The 21,876-nt window shown below is 42.3% G+C and overlaps 1 protein-coding gene across 1 annotated transcript in view; it reads right to left on the bottom strand.

The window, feature by feature from the left end:
• Nucleotides 1-21,876, bottom strand: part of MYO15A (myosin XVA) — a 761,224-nt gene that overhangs the window by 698,849 nt on the left and 40,499 nt on the right. Inside the window, exons 3-4 of the mRNA XM_069212299.1 lie at nt 20,375-20,457; nt 6,082-6,145 (exon numbers count right to left, since the gene is read on the bottom strand). Coding sequence (XP_069068400.1) covers nt 6,082-6,145; nt 20,375-20,457 — 147 coding nt within the window. The remainder of the gene's footprint in view (nt 1-6,081; nt 6,146-20,374; nt 20,458-21,876) is intronic.

The following is a 21,876-nucleotide window of genomic DNA, read 5'->3' as shown; positions in this document are numbered from 1 at the left end:
TGCATTGTAGCTACTGCCCTGAAGCATCAGGACTAGTGGAGCAAATGAATGGCACATTGAAATCGAGGATGGCGAAAATATGCGCATCCACAAACTTGAAATGGCCTGACGCATTGCCCTTGGTGTTAATGTCAATGAGAAACACGCCTGATAGAAAAACTGGACTATCACTGCATGAAATCCTCATGGGCAGAGCCACGAGATTTCCAGCAGTTCCTGCAAATGCTCTTGTAAATATTACCGATGATATGGTATTGGACTACTGCAAAGGTCTGGCTGATGTGGTACGCTCTTTTTCTCACCAGGTGGAGGTAACCACCCTGCCACCGATCCAAGGTCCAGGACACGCCCTGAAAGCAGGTGACTGGGTCGTGATAAAGAAGCACGTGAGGAAGTCGTGTCTGGAACCCCGTTGGAAAGGACCTTTTCAAGTGATTCTGACAACTACCACCGCTGTGAAGTGTGCGGGAGTTCCCAACTGGATTCACGCCAGTCACACGAAAAGGGTGACGTGTCCCACAGAAGAGGAAATTGAAGCGCTGAAATTACCAGCAACTGACAGGAAAGTACCAGGCACTGAGACAGAACAAAGAGAGCCTGAAAGCAAACAAGCAGAAATCGAGACAGAAGAAATATTTTCTGAGGAAGACGCAGTCGACCCTTTTGAGGACAACAGAGAAGAAGCCTCAGGAAGTGACAAAGATCCTGGAGGTGACAAAGATCCTATCTCAGGTGAAGAAGCAGGGAAGCCTAATAAGAGGAGGGCTTTCCCAGAAGCAGACGATACAGGAAAAGAAGGAGAAACCCTGATGACTTCCTAGGGGAAGAAGACAAGACAGAGCAGAGTGGAATTGTTAAAATTCTTCCAGAACCGGTTGCAAGTCCATCAGGTGAAAATAGCGCGAAACGGAGACAAGGCATATCGCCAGTGAAATCAAAGACTAAAGAAGCATTAAAAGAGAATGAAGGGCCAAAGTTGAAGGAGAAAAGAAAAGAAGTGTTTATCGTAATCACAACACTGAGTGAAGAAAAAGACACAGCCAAAGAACAAGACATAAGCGAGAGAGAATCAAAAGGAGATGCAAAGTTGAAAAGGAAAAGAATACCGAGCAGAAGATATTCTGGTCCAGAGTGGGCATACACAGCCACTAACGATTGGTCAGACGAATTTCTATCTCTCAGTCTTGAAAAGGATGAAGCAGAACAACACTTTGGTACTTGAAAAGTGAAATTTCATGAACATTACCGAATAAGACATTGATAACTTGATTGACTTTGAAACCAATTTTGAGACAAAGCTGCTAATCCGATAAGAGACTAAGCTGCTAAAGAAAACCGTGTGAACATTGAACTCGTTCAGCTTTTTATATATATCTGCAAATCTAATTTGATAAAGTGTCTTCAACTTTCTGATTCTATATAGATCATGCCAGGCAGTACTGCAAAGGGACATGAAATGTTGTAAATACATGTGTATAGGTCTAATAACTGCATGTGTGCTAATAATTATAGCAATAGTTCTTGGAATGCATGGAAAGAATAAAAGAGACGCAAATGATACTTCTACTTCTAAAATTACTACTGAATTAACTCCTTTGCAGAAACTCGAACAAGACGAGAAATATTTACACGACAAGAAAGAACTCTCTTCCAACGTCTTCTATCGCTTGCTGAATGAGTATGTTGAGACAATGGATGCGAAAGATTGTTATGTGTGCACACAAATACCTACCTCAGTAATAGAAGGAGTGACATATCATAGCATGCCTCTTACATATGGAATTTCATGTAGTTTGTTACTTACCAGATTCTATAACCAGGAATATATTCAATACTTCTATTCCAATCAGGACGTCGTATTTTCATTTGTCCCCATAATTGAATATTTGAGTAAAACAGCAAGAGATTATTATATAAAATTAGTTAGAGGTTTCTTTGAACCAATATTGCCTTTTGTTACAGTCTACGCTGATAGAGACAACCTTACATGCTTACATTCACCCGTAGAAAATAGTTTTTTAGATCACACTGAAGATAGAAGGAAAATGGTAAAGGAGAAATTAGAAAAAGAATTACACAAAAGGACATCTGTAGATAACTATGCTTTTGCGCAAAAAAAACACAAGGGAAACTAGCTTTAGATGCATTACATATAGGGAAACTTTGTGTATATAGACCGAAATCATATTATGACAATATCTTTGTAGGAACGAGTGAATGTAAACACGTGTTTTTATTCCAGGGTAAATGGACATTCATACTAAATGGAGAAGACCCAGCTATTCCAGGGGTATATTATATTTGTGGACTTATCGCCTATTATCGTCTTCCTAAAGGATGGTATGGGATATGTTATTTGGGAATAGTATTTCCAAAGATTTATCAACTGGATGACTTAAAGAAATTTCCAAAGCTGTCTGAATTACATCGAAGTCAGAAAAGGGAGACAGCTTCTGGTGTGGTAGGAGACATATTTGGAGCAATAATTCCTTCTGTAGGAGTCATATTGAATTCAATAAAAATACGATTTACTATTGTGGACAACATGCTGATAAAATTCTTAGGAGCCATGATCCTGATTGATGCTGAACTTGCTGCAGAAAGAGCTATGACTCTTCAAAGCCGGCTTGCTTTAGACATTCTTTTAGCAAAGAATGGCGGCGTTTGCAAGATGCTCAGTGCACGTCACTGTTGTTCTTATATTCCGGACAACAGTGGGCAAATTAGGAAAATGCTTACAAATTTAACTAACAAGAGTGCAGATTTGAAAGAATTGAAGGAACCAGGAGTATGGGAAAAGGTTGGAAAAGGATTTGCTTCCGTGGGAAATTGGCTCAGCAACATTTGGAACGGCCTATTACTGAAAATAGTAAAAGGAATATTAATAATATTAATTTGCTTATTAGGTATTTGGAGAATATGGAAAGCTATTAAAATATTGAAATCAAGAAGCAAAAGGAGAAGAGAAGAGAAAGAAAAAAAGAAAATAGTAAAAATATACAGGGAAAAATCAAAGGGAACAAAAAGGAAGAGGGAATTGACTGACGTGCCAAATTACTAAAATAGAATTTTAATGAAATAAAAATTTGTGGTGGAAGATTTGATGTGATGACATAGTTAGTCATCAGAGGAGGGATTGATGAAGCAGAAAAAGAAAGACTAACAAATATTCATATATCAGGTAACAAAATCGTATACGGTAGTGTGATTTTAGCAAAGAAAAATAATGTATGTGGGAAAATGTGCCCATGAGGTTGTTCGCCATTATTATAAACGAGCTTAATTAATCATAAAGAATCGACAATGTAGTAAATCCGTCATAATTGCAAATGTATTTTATGATTTTCTTGTTGAAACTGTTATATGCTTAGCTTAAATTTAGCAGAGGCTTTGGCCTACTTGCCTGGTCTCAAATTTTAACTGTGTGGTTTTCACTTGTATTTACAAAAACGCATTTTTAACATTAAGGTTGTATTTTTCCAGTAGAAATGACTAATACACTTATCTCAAGGTTTCGTGCTAGGCTAGTTTCATCCCCTTTGAAGCAAGGTCAGTTTCTGCAGGTGCAGACAATAAAGACACTGATATAAAAATAATTGGCAAACTTTGTTGCAACTTGTTTTCCAAGGCTCCAAGGACACCTTATGCATAAATGAGTACTAAGAGAAAGACACTATTTATTGGTCAAAAGGAAGCCACCCTATGAACCCTCCAATGGGAGACCCTGAGGAATTTGGAACATTTCTTACTTAAACCCACCGAACAAAGAGAAGTCAGACATTTTCTTCGATGCCAATTTGAAGCCAGATTCAAGACGCCATTTTAAATGACACTTTGATGCATTTTCTCTGTCTCAGAGAAAGAGACTTTAAGAATTCCCACCCTAGAGACTTTAAACTTTAATTTTGCCCGGTCTTGTCCATGCAGTAACTTTTGCCCCATTTCCCTTGCTGCCGCAAGGAAACCTGCTTTAACTTTGCCCCTTTGAAATCTGCCCCATGCTGATCGAACCGGTACCTGAAGAACGAAGACTTACCTTGAATGCTGATTGTATTTGGTAATTATGAAAGGATAATTGTATTATGCATTGTGTTTTCCTTCTTAGGTACCAACTGCTTATTTTGACAGAGCCCAAGCTAGAAGTTTTCTAAATTTGTGTTTTGCACGAAGCCCCACATGCCAATGCTAATTAGAGGTTAATTGAGGTATTCACTTGATGCACCATGTTGAATTGAAATCTTGTTATGCTGACCGATGTATGCAATTAGTCAAATTCAGTTGCTTATATTAGTGATTTGCATTGCTATAACCGAGTGCATTAAAATCCAGATATTGCGTAGATTGCGTTTCTTCAGTCGCTATGGACAGCTAGTAATGTTCGTATATGTATACCATTTGATTTTAAGACTTACTTATATTGTGTTAGCTTTGTTAATATAGGGAAAATAAACTCATTAACTTTTAATAAACTGGTGTGGTTATTCATGACTGAAAGGTCATGGTGTGTCAAATACTGATTACTATTGATTCTTGATTGTTGTTTGATCTATTAATTGAGTATTGGGTATTGATAATAATGGTTATTGATTATTGAGTTTGAGTGATCCGACTATTCTTGGATGAGAAGAATCCAACTCGGTTAAAAGGTTCATCGACCTCCAGCGTGTCCAAGTACAAGAAATTTATAAAGACTGGACGCGCTATCAGTATCAGGTTCACAAAACACATCTTCAGTTGACTCTCACAAATATACGCCATCGTTAGGACAATATTTTTTCTAATTCACAGTGAGTTCGGAGAATATTTCTGGGAAGCTGCAGTTTCCCAAACTACAGTGTAGATATTTCTGATATGCACACATATGAAAGGTGTACATTTACATATGTGCAAACATAAAGCAAAGGGCTTTACACTTTAAAACGTCCCCCATCCCCCCACCACCAAGAGAAATTATTTTGTTCAGCTGGAAAAAAAACGCAATTCCCCTTGGGGTAGCTTGGTGGTGTGCGCCTTTTTAGGCAGACGTCCCAGTCCCGAATTGCCCATAACTGGCCCCTGTGAACAGATTTGCCAAACATTCTTGCAACATTACATGTACGAAAATCAAATAAAAATACTGTACTTTCATGACTGGGGAGGGATAAAATTAAATTCCGACTCATAAATTACGTTATTTGAAGATCTAATTTGAATTTAGGTGAACAATATATACGTGAATTGTGCCTTGTAATTTCAAAAGTATAAATACCAAGCATACATTTAAGGACCACTTTGAGGGAGCAAAGAAGTTTCAAATCCCTTCCAGTTAAGTAATAATGTTTCCACACCTGGGAAATGTAAAAATGGCAACGCTAGGAGGCTACAATAATAAATTTCTGTGAGCCAGTATGTGACGCTACACTGTTGTATTTAATGATCTAGACCACAGGCACTGTCTTGGAGTTATATAGAATAGGATGACTAGGTATTTTCTTAGTCCCCAACCATCCAAAGACGAGGGGCCAAATTCACAAAGATAAACTCAGATATGAAGGCTACATTTACCAATCTGAATTGGGCCCTCAGACTTCAGGTCTAAACGTAGACTCCTGGTCTAAGTTTATCTATGGAAATTGGGCCCAAGGTTCTTGCTGAGGAATGGTGGCAATTCATGCCCTTTACTCACGCACACTTGGTTCCGCCTCCCGTCTTAGTCGTAGTAGCTAATTTAATGTCACTGTATGACATAGGCGTGGTCAACATTTTATTCTTCCGAAGATTGAAATTTGATTCTCGAAAATACCTTTTATAGGGCAGCACACGTCCTGGTTTGTCAACAGTTAACTCTGGAAATGTACCACTTGTCAGAGATTTTTAATACCCGTGGTCAAAGCCAGTAGGTCTGGCTTGCATTGCGAGTCCTGTCTAAAATATTTTAAGAAAAGCCTGCAGCGGTGAAAAAATTAAATACAATATACTGCATTCATAAAAGTAAATAATTTAATATGTGATATTTCAAATAGTCCCTCATGAACTGCAGTGAAAGCACTCCATAGCAATTGAAAATCAAACAGCCAGCATAAAGATAAAATATATACGTACATAAATTAGCTCCCGATCAAATCTCTTCTTGAGGTTATCTAGTACAGCTGTCTCCTGGAGGTCCCTGGAAAGAACAGTGACAAAAGAGTTACTAACTAAACGAGTGAACGTGATAGGAGTACTTTTTATTGGCAATATGGATTGCCTAAGACAAACAGCCCCGATGGCAGCAGGGATGAAGTGCCAAAGAAAGGCACCGTTAGGAGGGAGGAGTCTGGTATATTGGTGCAATTTAATCCATCGTTATATATTTGCCAAGTCAATAAAAATACATGCGACGCAGTAACACGTGTAAGTGTACTAATAAACACAGTCACACATTTCTTACTGCAGTGCAACTGATTAAATTCCAATAAATTCTAAGGAACTGTGAACTAGACATGAGGAAACACTCTGTACTGTCCCCCTCCTCCCAGACTACAGGTTGCAATGACTTTGCCCAAGGAAACAATTCTAGTAATAGTCTGTCTCTTCAACGTGACTTTACCTCACTGAAAACATTCAGCATTACACACTGGTATGGGTTAAATATCTTTTTAAAAGCAAATACTCACAATAAAGCAGCAATATACACACCATCTACGCAGATGTGCAGAGGTGTAGATGCTATTCATCATCAGTTTGAGGGAGGGAAGTAGAATGATGACCCACTCAAGGCTCAGCCTCTCATGAGTCAGGGTCCTTCCCCATACAATGGTAACCTATAGCATATCACACTGGTCACATCGGCTGTATCTTCTGCTCCAACAAGCTATGCTTGTCTTCCTTTATCATCCTGTTTAATTCAGACTTTTCTACACCAGTGGGTGTTACGTTCTTACAGCGTTATTTCAATCGGCCTCAGACTGTACTGGTCCTCAAGGCCTTTGGCGGAGGGCCAACAATGGCTGTTATAGAGCTTCTACTCCAACATTTCATTGCTTTTCCTTATTTTGTTCTCATGGATTGATTTAACCTATTTTTCCCTGAGTGTGTGGACTATTCTAATTGAATTACTACGCTTTTATGTTTGGCTAAACTGGTTGTTAAAGGCTCTCCACTCCAGTTATAGGTCTTAACTCTCAGCAACAAGTTGTAATCCTATAGATCTCTCTGTCTGGAATTTTGAGATTGATTTGGGTAGTCAGAAGGCTTAGAACGTGAGCATTGACAACTGTTGCTACCTGCATTCCAAATTTAGCGAAAATGTGAAGCAGGGACATGATAAGCGGAGGCTATTGACTTGTTTGTCTGCCTGTTGTGGTGAATCGGGTGGACAGATGCAACTAACCTTATTCACCACATACTGCAGGGTGTTTACAGCTGTTAATTGCCTTTAAACTCATTATGCTCCAATTCTTTGGCTAAGGGTCATTATTGTGGGACAAGAAATTTATAACGGATAACGTCCTCTGCAGTCGGCAATAATAGCAGTTAGACACAAAAGGCCTGATTTAAATCTTGGTGGAAGGGAATACTCCATCACAAATGTAACAGATAGCTCATCTGCCATATTACGATCCCATTATATTCTACGGAGATTGACGAACGGGATATCCATCCTCTGAGTTCCAAATCAGGCCCAAGGTCTTGGGAGGGAAATAATGCTTAAACAAAGAGTACTTATAACACAACACAAGTCAAAGTACAGCACCTAACAAAACACAATAAAATATACCAGCTTTTAGTTCAGTCCTTAATGATTCAACAGTCATTTCAAAACCTGCACTATTTGTGCTTTGACAAACCACACAATGGTCCTTTTTGAGTTAAAATTCTTAAAGTATGTTTAAGCATCAGCGATATGCAACAAATCCGTGTTAAAATATGCAGATCGCAGAGAGTAGGTGGGAAGCTTGTACTAACAAAGGGCCTGAATTAGATGTTGGTAGTAACTGTCCGCCACAGACTTTTCGACTGGAAACTTACCTGTCGCCATGACAATCTACCCACCGTATTTAGATGTTTGCGGTCCCGTAGATGAAAGCCCCAATTGGAACCGCTGCCTCTGCCAAAAAATACCTCCCATGTTGACGGCGGGAGAGGGAAAAGGGGATGCCGGCGGGGACCCAGACATCCTTACCACCGTGCAGATTTGGATGTTCCGTATTGCCAAGAAAAAAGTGGCGGTCCAACCCCCATGTCTGAGTTGGCATATTGGGGGGGGTAGAGGAGAAGGAATAAAATCATACCTTTTTCCCATTGCACCCCGTCTTCAACTTGACATGAGTGGACAACATCTGCTGTCACTGCTGCCACTGACATGTGGAGAAAACATGGCTCCGCATCGCTGAACTCGAAGGTATGGATGACGCTTTGCCAGGGTACGTTGGGTGGACAGGTCTGGACCACTGCAGACATATCCATGTACCAGAAATTTTATAAAATCACTGTAACATGCATATGTTGGGAACACGAATGGGGCAGACACTGATGGGGACACACTGGTACACAACACATATCCTACACATATGCTACGGCCATTATGGTGCTGGTATTCATTGGCAAATGAATGCTGGCACCACAGCGACAATACATGTCAACTGTGTCCATGTGTGCACATTGCCAGGGGACCTGTCATGTTGTGCTGCAAGTTGTGTGTGTGAGTCAGTACGTGTACGTGTGTATGCAATGCAATTGGATGGGTGAAGGGGGAGCTGCTGTGGGTAATGTGGTTGTGTCTGTATGTGTGTCACTTGTATGTGAGACCGAAGTTATTGTGTATGTTGCGTTGCTGTGGGACACATTGAGGAGGGTGTGATAGTTGTGGCGGATTTTGTCGTGATGTGTGTAGTTGTGTGTATGTGTGCGAGCATGTTTGAATAGCTGAGTGTGTAGCTCTGTTTGTTGTGCTTGTGTCATTTGTGGGTGCAGTTTCAAGGGTGTGTGTATGTTGTGGCATGGATGTATGTTAATGTGTGTTCTCAGCATGTACGGGTTGTGTTATGTCAGAATAGCAATGGGTTGATGTGTGTATGGTGTGTGTTGTGTAGTGTGTAGTGCGGGTATGCACCTATGGCTAAGGGGCAGTGTGTGTGCGTCATCTTACCTCTATCAGAAAGACCCTGCCATTGTACGAAGTCCATTGGGCCCTGTCGTTGTCTCCCTCTGTCAGAAATCTGTCACCAGTCAATCCACTTGTAGAGCTGCAACATCTAAATATGGCCGGCGAAGACCATCAACTTGATGGTCTTCTCGGGTCTGTGGCCAATACAGCTTGATGGTGTGATCACCAAGATCAAAACCAGGCACAAAGATACTAGAATCTTTACGCAGCAATACTCTGAACTATCTGGAGCTTCCTCTGAGGTTTATTTACTTTGTTTGATGACTTTAGTAAGTCATGAACACAAAGTCAGAAAGTCATCTTACAGATGTATTCCACCAAAGTTAGACTTGACAAATACTCTATAACCCTTAAACATATTAAGAGAGAGCGCACTATACTGAGTGTCTTGTTTGCCTTAAAAACATACAACTATTTTAGTTTTTTTCAAAGCTTGATATTGACTTTCTTCTCCGCTGACTAGCGATGCTTAATTCACAGGAGCTTTTTAAATGATTGAGTGACTTGTTATGCACAGAGTAGGAACGCAGTTATCTTTGGGGAACATCGGGCCTCATCTGTTTGACAGTTTTACCTTCACCCACAGAAGTAACTGGTTGTTGCTCTGGAGCACGATGAAGATCCTGCGTGGATCAGGGTTGGGAGAGAATCTGTATCATTGGTAGCCTGTTACAATGTTTGGGGATCTAATGAATTCCCTTTTAGATCCCTCAATCTATGGAATTGGTAACTATCCTGTACAATTTCGAGAGTGTGAGGGAGCAAGGAGACCAGATGAATATGTATACAGCTGCCCCTTTTCCATAGAACAGATTGTGCAGTGAGGATGTAACTATGTGGTCCGATAGTGACTCAGTGATGAGGATAAACAATTAGAATACAATTGAATTACTAATCTAATTGCAATACGAAGACCATTGTATATACAGTTGTATGCCCTTGTGGAAAAATGTACATTGGGCAGGCAAGCCAAATGATCAATCAGCGGATTAGTCAACGCCGGAGTAGAATACAATGTAAGACAGAAACATTACCTGGAGGTGGGACATGATGCGGACCAGATGGAGTGGCAGGTGCTCGAGTAGCCAAACTGGATTCCTGGGTAGGTAATATGACTACATTGTTGGCAAGGATGGAGTGCTGCTGGACAGATTGTTAGAACACAACTGAACTTGGACTCATTGATGAGGATGAACTGAGAACCATGGCCACGCTTGCCTCCAGAGATCTTGACTATAAGGATGCTATGGGGCGCCTCTTTCTGGTATAATGCTTATAGATGACTCACCATGTATTATAACGAGGTACTCCGCCGGTGTACTATATACTACCTGATTTGTTTTAGGATTGTAAATGTTGTGTCCTGTTATGCATTTTGTCCCTGCCTTTCTGTACATTCCTTATGACCAGATCATGCACCATTCCTTCAGATTAGCTCATGTACCATTTTGTGAACTTTTTAGCCACTACTGAATTCTATGGTATATCACAATAAGGCATGCAGTGTTGTCTTCATTCACATATATTGTTCTTAAACATAGTTGAACATAAGGGGAGAGCTTTGACTCTCTCAATTAATGTGCCAGGTGGTGCCTTTTGAGCAACTTCCTATTGATCACACCTCATGTATGCCTTTGAGTGCATTAACACTGCTAATGTGGTGGCAGTGACCCCCTGTTACATACTTTGTGCATGCCACAATACAACACGGTGATCTGTCATGCAGGTGTACACTCAAATCATTAACATGACCTTTTTGGTCTAGTGTGTACAGGATATGGAATGTATCTGTGCAAGGTGGTCTGTATCATTTGAAAGGAGCCTATCTTTGAGTGAAAGTAAGCATATTTCCAACAGGATATAACACCTAGGCAGCACACTTTTACTCAATGTTTTGGACTTGTCCGTCCAATAAACATTACAATAAGGTTTCACTTGATTTCAGTTATTCGGTTTGCATATTGCACATCACTCTGTGATATGAGAATCTATCCCAGGGGTGCACGCTTTGAGCTTTACAATGGATGTTTTTTTCCAGCACACACGTTCAGGTTTCTTCCAATACTTGGACACACCTTATAATGAGTTTTGTCTCTGATTGATTAACACATGACCATTGTGATTGAATCTAGGGTTTTGCTTCCTATTAAGGCATGAGGAGCATCTGCAACTTTTTGGTTTTGATTGCTAGTCAGTTATTGTACAACTGAGGACATTAAATTTTGTTTGTAGGATATCGGTCAGACTGCGCTGTCTTAATGAGACCTGTGGTTTTGTTCCCCCTTGGGTCAAAATGTTGACATACCCATGTGGTTATCCTACCTACATAACTCAAGATGTTGATACATTCATGTTTATGTTGGAATTCCTAGTGGATATCTTGTGTTATATGGATGTAGATATGTGAATATGCTTTTTGCACTGAGCACTTAATGCACCTTGATCCGCCTGCACTGATTATTCAATTCATGATTAGGCGTGGGTGGTGAGCTCCGCTCCGCTGGAACAGCTAACTGAGTTTTTGGCACTCTGCGCTCTGCTTGGAGAGCGGAGTTCAGCCCAAAACTCAGCTAGCCAGCCAGCAGAGCGGAGCTCGCCACGTGTGCACTGCAGCCCAGTTGGGGCCACACAGCGCAAGTGCAGACAGTCTGCGCTTGCGCTGTGTGGCTCATAACTGGGCTGCAGTGTGCACTCTCAGCCGGCATGGAGATGCCGCCAGCGCCAGCTCTGGATCCAGGCTTCCCTCTGCCAGCAGCCCAGGAGCAAGGGGCAGAGGGAGGCAGAGAGCCAGGCCGCTGGGATCGAGGACCCAGGTAAGTCTGTGTCTTTTTTTTATTTTATGCACACTGGTGCACAAGAGGCCTGAAATGGCAGATTTTGCTGCTGGACTCAGGCCAGGGCCGTAGGCAGTGACATCTGTCTTTCCAGGCCTCTTGTGCACCAGCCTGCCCAGCTTTCACTGCCTATGGCCCTCTCCTGAATGCACCCGATCTCAGAAGCGCTTAGCACGGTTGGGCCTGGCTATCCAGGCCCGACCAAGCTTAATGCTTCGGATATCGGGCGCATTCAGGACAGGGTACCACTAGGGCAGGCGCCAGTGGCACTCCGCCACTCACAGAACTCCGCTTCCGCAGAATTCCTCTGAGTTGTAATTCAACTCCGTGGAATTCTGCGGAGTGGAACTCTGTGATCTCCACCCAGGACTATTCATGATGTCATGACATTGTGAAAATAATACATCACGTTATTGCACTGATTGATATACTACCAACCAATAGTAGATCAGGTACCAGTGGTGTGGTACATCTTTGGTACAAATTTGACCCACAAGACCATTGTGAATTTTTCTATACAGTTGACTTGGGCTCTGTATTGGATGTATGGGTCAGTACTTGTGTTTGGTGTACACCTTTGTGATTTAGGACTTAGATATATTTTCAAATTTAGACTCCTTACTTTTCAGTAGGACAAATCCACTTGTTGTATCTGGCTAGGTCTCCATCGTGGTTGGACTCGTTTCATACCTAGGTATGGGTCTATCACAACCATTGACTATTATTGTCTCTTTTAGCTTTTTGATGTGATTTCTATTTAAAGCTTCAACAATTAATATATCAAGTTCCCCTTATTGGACTTTTGTAATTTTAGTGTCATTTTTCTCATTAAACTTTTAAAATTCTAATTCGGTTTGGGATGTTTAATCCTTGGTGTTTTATTACTTTATTACTGTTTTAGTACTTTATAAATACTTTAAATATTGCCCTAAAGGAAAGCCTGTGTGCTCTGCACCAAAGTTTCTAGGAGAATGATCTCAGGCTAATTTAGTGAATTTAAGGGTTCATTCTGACAAGAGTTATAATTATCCCTTAAGGTAGGCAGTTGTCCATCCTAAAAAATAATTCAATTTCTCAAAAAATGTGTCCCAACAAATTGCCATTAGCTGAGATTATTTTAAGCATTCTAGCCATCACATTTTAGTTTTTATAGGTATCAGGTCAAGAGCGCTGTTGGTTGCTATTCCTATCAAGCAAGTCAAGGTTTACACCTAAATGACACTGTAAACATAAACGATGAACAGAATGGAGATTATATCTCTTGATGTATGCCTTTTCTTGAGAGTGTTTTATGAAAAGCCTGCTGCCATGGGATTTATGATCAAATGGTACTTGCTATAAAGAAGGCACCCATATCATGTATACCCGAAAACTGATGCTAAACTAACTAGCACCAAAGAGAATTCAAGTGAACTAAGTGCCTGATTTAGATATTGCCGGGTGGGTTACTCCGTCACAACATTGACAGCTATCCTGTCTGCCAAAATCTAAATCCCATTATATCTTATGAGATTCAGATTTCGTTGGACAGAATATCCAGTACTGTTGTGACATAGTAACCCATCTGCCAATATCTAAATCAAGCCCTAGCTCCTGACTCAAAAACTCCTTTCTTTAAAAGTGTTCATTGGATATCATTAGGGATCCTGAAGGGACTGATACAACTTAATTCTGTTTTTTTAAAGGCAGTTTGCATGTAGAGAATGTTGGAAATTTGAAGCAAATTGTTTTGCTGCTTTCTGTGAGACTCTCCAACCTACATTTTCTTACGAAACATATATAAATGTGGGTTGTAATCATGGAGTTGCTCACAAATGTACAAAGTTTTCTGTTAAGGCGCAAGGTTGGACAATAGATAAAATATACAGTCTTTTTTGGTCATTATCCCTGATTTATTTATTTGGTTCTTTGTCATATCTATAACTGTTACAAGTTGCCATCTGCATCTGATTTCTAGGGAACAGACTAATGGACTATGGGCCCTCAGCGGAAGGGCTTTGCACCACCCGCCTTATTTAGGTGGACAGTATGATGTCCTATTTTTCTGCTGAAGCGATGGAAGACAGAAAAAAATAAACAATGACCCTCCAGACACAGGGAGAAACTGCCTGGGTGCGGGGAGTCATTTGTTTTTCAGTAACAATTTCCTTGAGTGGGAGCTTGTTAGTGAAAAACATTTTCCAAAGTTTTGCAGGGTAGCTGTAAAACATGTGGGTCCATTCACCAAACTTTTTGTGCCTTGACAGGAAAAACCATGACAGAGGTTTCTGTCAATGGATAGCGATCACTGCTAGTTCAGTGGTGCTCAGTATGTTTTGCAGATGGTAGTCTGTCACAATAGCATACATAGGGGGTGATTCTGAGTCTGGCGGGCGGCGGAGGCCGCCCGCCCGACTTCCCCCACCAAAATACCGCTCCGCGGTCGAAAGACCGCTGAGGGTATTTTGGGATTTGCCCTGGGCTGGCGGGCGACCGCCAAAAAGCCGCCCGCCAGCCCAGGGCAAATCATCCTTCCCACGAGGACGCCGGCTCAGAATTGAGCCGGCGGAGTGGGAAGGTGCGACGGGTGCAGTGGCACCCGTTGCGTATTTCAGTGTCTGCATAGCAGACACTGAAATACAAAGTGGGGCCCTCTTATGGGGGCCCTGCGGCACCCCCTACCGCCATCCTGTTCCTGGCGGGAGACCCGCCAGGAACAGGATGGCGGTAGGGGGTGTCAGAATCCCCATCGCGCTCCGCCACCATGGAGGATTCACAAGGGCAGCGGAAAACCGGCGGGAGACCGCCGGTTTTCCGCATCTGACCGCGGCCGAACCGCCGCGGTCAGAATGCCCTGCAGGGCACCGCCGGCCTGTCGGCGGTGCTCCCGCCGACCCGCCGGGGTCAGAATGACCCCCATAATGTCCTTCGCCACCATGATGGATGGAGTATTGTCCACTGGCCTCTAGATCTGTCCCTATGTTCATATACATTATGTTCATGTTCATTTATGTGTTGAAAAGGGTACCATGACCCCCTTTTGTGAGTTGCAGACTTCCAATTATATTTAGAATATTGTGATAGTGACAACAATCTGATTAGTCATTAATCTATTCAGAAGCATGTCAAGTAGGCCAGCACCATCAAAGCCTCCGGGGCTGGTGTCCTGCTGATTTTGGCATGCTCCACCACAAATCCTCTCCCGTCCCCACACCAAACCTCTTCACTCCTCTACCAAGCCGTGAGTTTCCCAGCAAAGGACAATATTGTTAGTAGTATGACTAAAGGTCAATGTATTGAAAAAAATCAGTTGTGGGTGACACTTTGTGTGTTGCAAAGGTTCCTTCCGAAAAGCACTCAAGTACATAAATGAATGGCCCCTCAAATGGCACTTCTACAGAAACCATCATGGCAACTGAATGATTGACTTAGGTTCAGAGATGGCAGGATTGTTCAGCACTACATCTGTAAAGCTCTGCCACTGTATACAGCTGCCAAAGGCATAAGGTGAAACACTTGAAAATCCGTGATGGACAAAACTCATTGCAAGGTGCCACAGGTCTTCCTTGGCACAGTAGCACAAAGTAGTTTGTGTAGAGGCATTTTGCATATGTTTTTAAACTAAGTACAACCACATGCAGCATGGGTTGCTGGTTGCACATCCAAGTCATCTCCTGCTAGTGGCACAGCTAAGCAGACCACTGTGCAACATTACCTTTGTATTCAAGGTCTCTGTTGAAATTGGGTTCTGCCCATTCAGTATGCCCAGATTTACTTGCTTTTTTGATCCCCGAATTTTGGACTTTTTGCTGTACGTGAGTCCCACTACACGTGTCTCATCCACGTGGCAAATAGACAGTGCATTGTTATCCTTAGTGTCCCTCTTTTAAGATAAGGTTGCTGTGATGCAACTAGGGTAAGGTGCACTTGGTTGGTTACACATGAACACGTATACACATACGTGCGCACACAGGTGCATGGGAAACTACTGTCATGCATAGCCTGGTAACTGTGTACAGGTAGCCTGCAAGATTTGGTACTGACCTGGGGTAGGCATTATAATGTTAGTGTACCCTAATATGGGAAGTCAGTGTGATTTACTGTTTTGTCTGTAGTGACACTTTATTATACACAGATTGAGAAAACTGGTTGAAGTGCAGCTGTGCTTCCCTTTGGCCTACAGAGACCAGTGACGTGCCAAAATGGGTAGTAACCATTGTGGGAAAATCAGTTTTGCAAGTTCCAAAAAGATAGCTGTACAACTTATGGGTTATCCAGAATTCTCATATTTCTCTGGCTCAGGCCTGGATCAGAGCCCACGCCTTCTGCCTCCCTGCTGTGCTAGGTAATTGCATTTCTTTCCAGCAGCAGGAACAAATGCCTCCCCACACAAAGGGAGCAATTAACAAGGCTTCACTGAGCTCCTGGGGAAGAAGGGTTGGGCGGAAGGATCTGAATCAATCAATCAGCTGTCACACAGTAACAAGGATGGGCCTTCCCAAAAACACTGAACAAAGGAGGGAGCCCAGATCTGTGGAGCCAACACAAGAGGGGCTCTGCTTTGAAAATCTAGTTAGAAAGGCCCTTGCAGTGATGTCATGTTGAAATGTCCCAGCATGCAATGTAAGAGTGTTGGGACAGGGGTGGAGAGGTGGTGTGGTACCCTGTGATTGGCCAGGGGTGCCTTGCTTCTGAAATCTCTCTCTCCCCTTTAAAAACGCTTGCGCAAGGGGGAGATGCTGTTGCCTGGTGAGTTCTCTGCACTTCACTACTGGATCCTCGGGTTGCCATGAAAAACTTGAAGGAGGAACCCCCTGATGCCTAGAAAGGACTAAGGACTCTGCCCCAGTTGGTTCCTGAACCAGTGAGTATCAGTAAGGGCCAGTAAGGCTGCCCGCTTGCACTTCCTGAAGACCAGTTGTGGGAAAGCCCTGGACCTTTGTGCCCCGAGACGATGATCAGGGGGAAGGCTGGCGCAGGGACCCTGAGAACCAGTTCTCTGTGGATTATACCACTTTGGAGGTGGAGAGGTCTGCTGAAACTGGTCCTGAAGGCTAGGATTGGTCACCAGGAGTATAATGAGCCGAGGATCATCCGAATCTACACGTTGGGGCCCGATTTATGGCCGTTTCTGTGACTTTTGCCCTTTACCAAAAATGGCACATGTAGGGCTCTACCGCATTTTCAAGAGATACCCCTGGGGTGGGCCAAGGCCCGGCGATTAATGCAGGACCTAGTTATTAATTTTGCCTCAGGGAGGGTGCATGGGCGAAGCCCCATTCCAGTCTTTTCCTTTCGCTACTGGGGGGTGGCCACATATCCCCAGAGGCCGGTGCAAGGGGAAGGGGCAGCGCTACTACACTTACCCTATTGGTAGAGGGCCTGTCTCTGCCCCTCGTGCCAGGAGGAGGGGGCGGCCACCAAAGAGTAACACCATGCCTGCTCGGAGCAGGCAGGGGAGAACAGAGCTGCCGGCTCCCGCTACAGCAGGACGAGAGGCTGCAGCATGGGAGCCAGTGGGGCAGCAAGGGGTGGGCTCCCTGAGCTGCGCCCAACATTCGAAAGCACATGGTCTGCCTGGGTGGGCCCGGGCACCCCACGATTAAAAAGAGAAAAAAGAGACACCAAAATGAACACAGTGGGAGGGTCGCTGATAAAATATAAGGGGGCGGAATTTGCTGAGTTATATTCTACATAAAAACTCTGTTAAATTCTGTGAAGTTCCACCTCCCATTCTAATCTGAGGGGAGGCAGCCTGCCATTGGCCCCTGCACCACGCGACACTTCTCTGTCTGCACGCAGCCCTAGTAAGAGGATCACTACAAAGCGTGCCAAATAAATGCAAAAGTGAAAACACACTGCAGCATCCTTGCGGTTTCACACTATCCCGTGCAAGGAAAACTCGAAACGCGGCTCTTTGGAAACACATCCTGATTGCGCCATGCCCCAATCCAAGCCTCACGTCATCCCCCTGCTTGCACTCCTGCATCGGTCACAGGGAATAGATATGTGACCAATCAGGATGAGTTCATTGAAAAACCTTTGATCTTTACCCCGAATCTGAAAGGAACCCAATGAAATAAAACAAAGGGCCAGATTTACGAGGCCCTAGCGATTCCCTGCGGTACATTAACGTAATTCTTTTACGCTAATGTGGCTCAATGAGGCAAAAATCGCTGCACCATCCATAATGTATGCAAGGGGGTCGTTCTGGTGTTAGAAGGCCAGCAAAAATGGTGCAATTAAATCCTCAAGATTTCATTGTGCCATTTTTGGCGGGTTTTTTTAATGCCTGCTCCAAACAGGTGTAAAAAGGACACACCCATTGTAATCAATGGGCCTCCTTGCATTTTGCGCCAGTAGCGTCAAAAATCTTGACACTAGTGGAGCAAAGTGCCACAATAGCATCAATATTTTTGGGCGCTATTGTCCTAAGGGCGCAACCATGGTGTAGTTAGTTGGTGGTAGTGGCACGCAAGTAAAGTAGCGTATCTGGACTGATGCGTCACTTTCTTGTAAATCTGGTCCAAAGTCGACAAAATCAGAGCTTTCACGTAAACGGAGAACACCCAAGTGAGTTGCCACACTCCACCGTGGACCTTACCCTTCTCTTAGTATTGTGGGGCATTTCACTCTTATAATGGATTGGGATTTTATTCTTTGGGAACACACGAGGAGTTATTAATTATTATTATTTTTTTTTAAGTAATTCACTGTTTTTAAAACGTTCGTTCGATGCAAATCATAGTTCATGACACGGGGCAAAAAACGCAGCTACGTTCAACCCGATTTCCATAATGTCGCTAGCCAGGCACTAAAGTTCAGAGTTTCCTCTTAACATTTGCGACCTAAATGCAACACGCTACGTGTGCTTCAGGCTCCACATTTATTCTGATTTCTGCATTGAGATTAGCAATTGTGAATAAGTTCTTAACTAATTCGCGCTGTAATAACATTTACATTCATATACATTGTTGCATTGTCTTTTAAAAGAAAATGTTGGATTGTGTCTACTGTACAATGCTGTCACCTCTGGCCAATGCAGAGTAATAATGCCCTGCCGGGCTTATTCATTTGCATACTTTTGTGCCTTGTGGTGGCTCCAGGAGGACAGGTGCCCACTAATGAATCTGAAACGTTGTGGGGGGTGTAGAAGCCCCTCAGAAGTAATGTTTATATTGCTGAGTCTATGTTTGGGGGTCCTAGAAACTAGACTAGAATTTTCCTAATGCTTTCAAATTACTCCCATTGATGACGTTTTTGCTCTATAGCTGAGTTTGCTACATCTTCAAGGAGCTTGCTTTATGTTGCATGCATTGTGGACTAAAGAGGTAGGAAAAAAGAACGTGTTGTGCAGCACCCTCTAAAGACTAAGGCCCATATTTATACTTTTTTTGTGCCGCATTTGTGTCACTTTTTGACGCAAAAAGCGGCACAAACTTACAAAATACAATTATATTTTGTAAGTTTGCACCGCTTTTGCATCAAAAAGTGAAGCAAATGCTGCGCAAAAAAGTATAAATATGGGCCTCAATTTATTGTTGCATGTGATGTCAAAAATGGGGCTTCTTTTATTATTGCATTTTCATGGTTGGGAATTTTATAAAAAGTACTGTCATGTTTTGTTCATACTATTTATAAGGATTATTGATCATCTAATTCTTTTTTTATAAAGGAAAGCACTGACTGGACAATTGATTACTAGCACACACCACCTCCCCTAAGTAGCCTTGGACTGCTCTGCTTCACTACCCTGAGAGAGTCAAGCACTATACTGGGGTGCTTGGTTCCCAGTAGGGAATGTTGTGGGTTTATTACTTGTGCAGGCCACACAACTAATGACCAAATTTCCTACAGCCTCCAATATGGAGCTCACTGTCGGATCACCCGTTGTATGAACAGACTCTTCAACAGAACACTTTAGTCACAACAGTGCACTTACATTCAGTCCAGTTCAGATGCACCATGCAGTTGGACCTTCATAAAACTCACAACAGCACTCTACTCGCCATAAACCAATACAACTTAGCCAATGCAAAACATAACACAATAAATTAGCACCCCTTTAACACCCCATAGCAAGACTGATTTAAAGGTATATTTTTCAATTACCGTATACACCACCCAAATCATGCAATGGACATATAAATTCTTCAGGCGGCACATTTCTAAACTGGTAATAATCACCAGCTCCACACACACCAAGCAAAACTACATCCAAACATGTGCATGCAATATTAACTGCACATAGCCTACCAATAGTTTTACTCAAAAAGAAAACAGACTTGGATCTATGACTGAATCACCAAGACAATGGCCTGAAGCTATCTAATCTGACAGAGGTTAATGGCAATATTAATGAAAACACTGCACTATACCAAGATCAGTTACCCTAACATGACTGATGGATTTAATAGAAGATACTATCACTTACTCCAGCTGGGTCATGTCTTCCAGTGCATCCTCTTCAGCTCGCTCGCGGTGCCCCATGGATGGCAAGTTGCGGATGGAGTGCATCTAAAGAGAGAAATACAGGGAGCAAAGAGGAACCGTAAGCATGCTGCATTGCATCACGCACACTTACCACAAGTAGACTGATGTCTTAAGAAACAAGCAATCCATCAAGCATGTTTTTAAATGGATACAACCATCAGTACTTTGTTTACATGTCATTTGGTTTCAGCACTCTGGGGGTCTTCAAGGTTGTCACAAGGTAGGTACGTTAACAGAGGTAGGTTTAAGGAACACAAGCAATAGAGCACTGTGTATGTGCTGTAAACTAATCCACATTTTGAATATGTGCAATATAGACACTCAGAACTAATGTACTATATCTTGATGTGCCGTAGAACTTTGACAACGTGCCATCTATGGTAAAGTATCTATTAGTTGTCCGCTAGCTTCTGACAGCTTATGCTCTTAATTGGCACAATTTACCAAGCTCTCCTATTACAAGCACAATGTTCTTACTTGCCCCCACTAGTTTACCAATCCATGAGCTATGGAGCAAGCGAGGGGCCTATTGGTGATGTATGATGCACCAACGTAAGCATAACGCTTTATTGGTTCTAAGTAATAGCTACGTCAGTGTATTCCTGCAACTGCTCATTGAATTCGTACCATTATTGGGCCATCCACAGGTACAGCACTTTACGAATTGGTTGTCTAAGTAAGTAAATGTATGACCAATTGTTTTGATTATGTTGCAGCATATATCAGGGTTTATTTAATACCAGCACATTAAGAAAAACACAGGCAGCATGGTATTAACTCTTTCTCCTGCACAAGATCAACGTATGTGACCCTTGAAGAAAAACTGAACAATCTTCAACGTTAAAAGTATTTGTTTTATTTAATTGATGTGGTTTTGTATAGGAACGTATAAGGTCTCGAGGCCATCAACGCACTTCACATGGCAACTATGAAAACATCTACGAATTCACAGTTCTATGCACAGAATAAATGAATACATATAGAGTGTAGTGGCGTACAGTCCAAGATGAAATGGAGAATATACTGACAATTTCCAAGAATAAAACAAAAAAGGTATACACATAATATACATATAAAAGTATTTGCAAAGAAGAAATAAATACCAAAATTGCCCTGTGAGGGATGGGGAGGCAGGGTAAATGTATAGATATATGACTGTGAAGGTCAGCCATACAGTGTACATGGGGAGGTTATGATGAATGTTGGTTAACAGTAGGCAAAGACATCAACAGAGTGGAAATGAAGAACTGCAAAAAAGCCAAAATACTGAAAGACACCTATTCCATCTTTTCACCCAAAATATGAAACAATAGTTTATAGCTCCTGCTTTGTCCTCTTCTCCTGTAGTCAATGAAAGATCTTAAAACACATCTTTTCACTTCTAAGTAACCAATAAATCCCAGTTGTAAACTTCTTCCCAGGGTGATTAAGGACGTCTCTACT

This window comes from Pleurodeles waltl, chromosome 10 (genome assembly GCF_031143425.1).
Source record: "Pleurodeles waltl isolate 20211129_DDA chromosome 10, aPleWal1.hap1.20221129, whole genome shotgun sequence".
Lineage (NCBI taxonomy): Eukaryota > Metazoa > Chordata > Amphibia > Caudata > Salamandridae > Pleurodeles > Pleurodeles waltl.
This window is presented reverse-complemented; position numbering and strand designations above follow the sequence as displayed.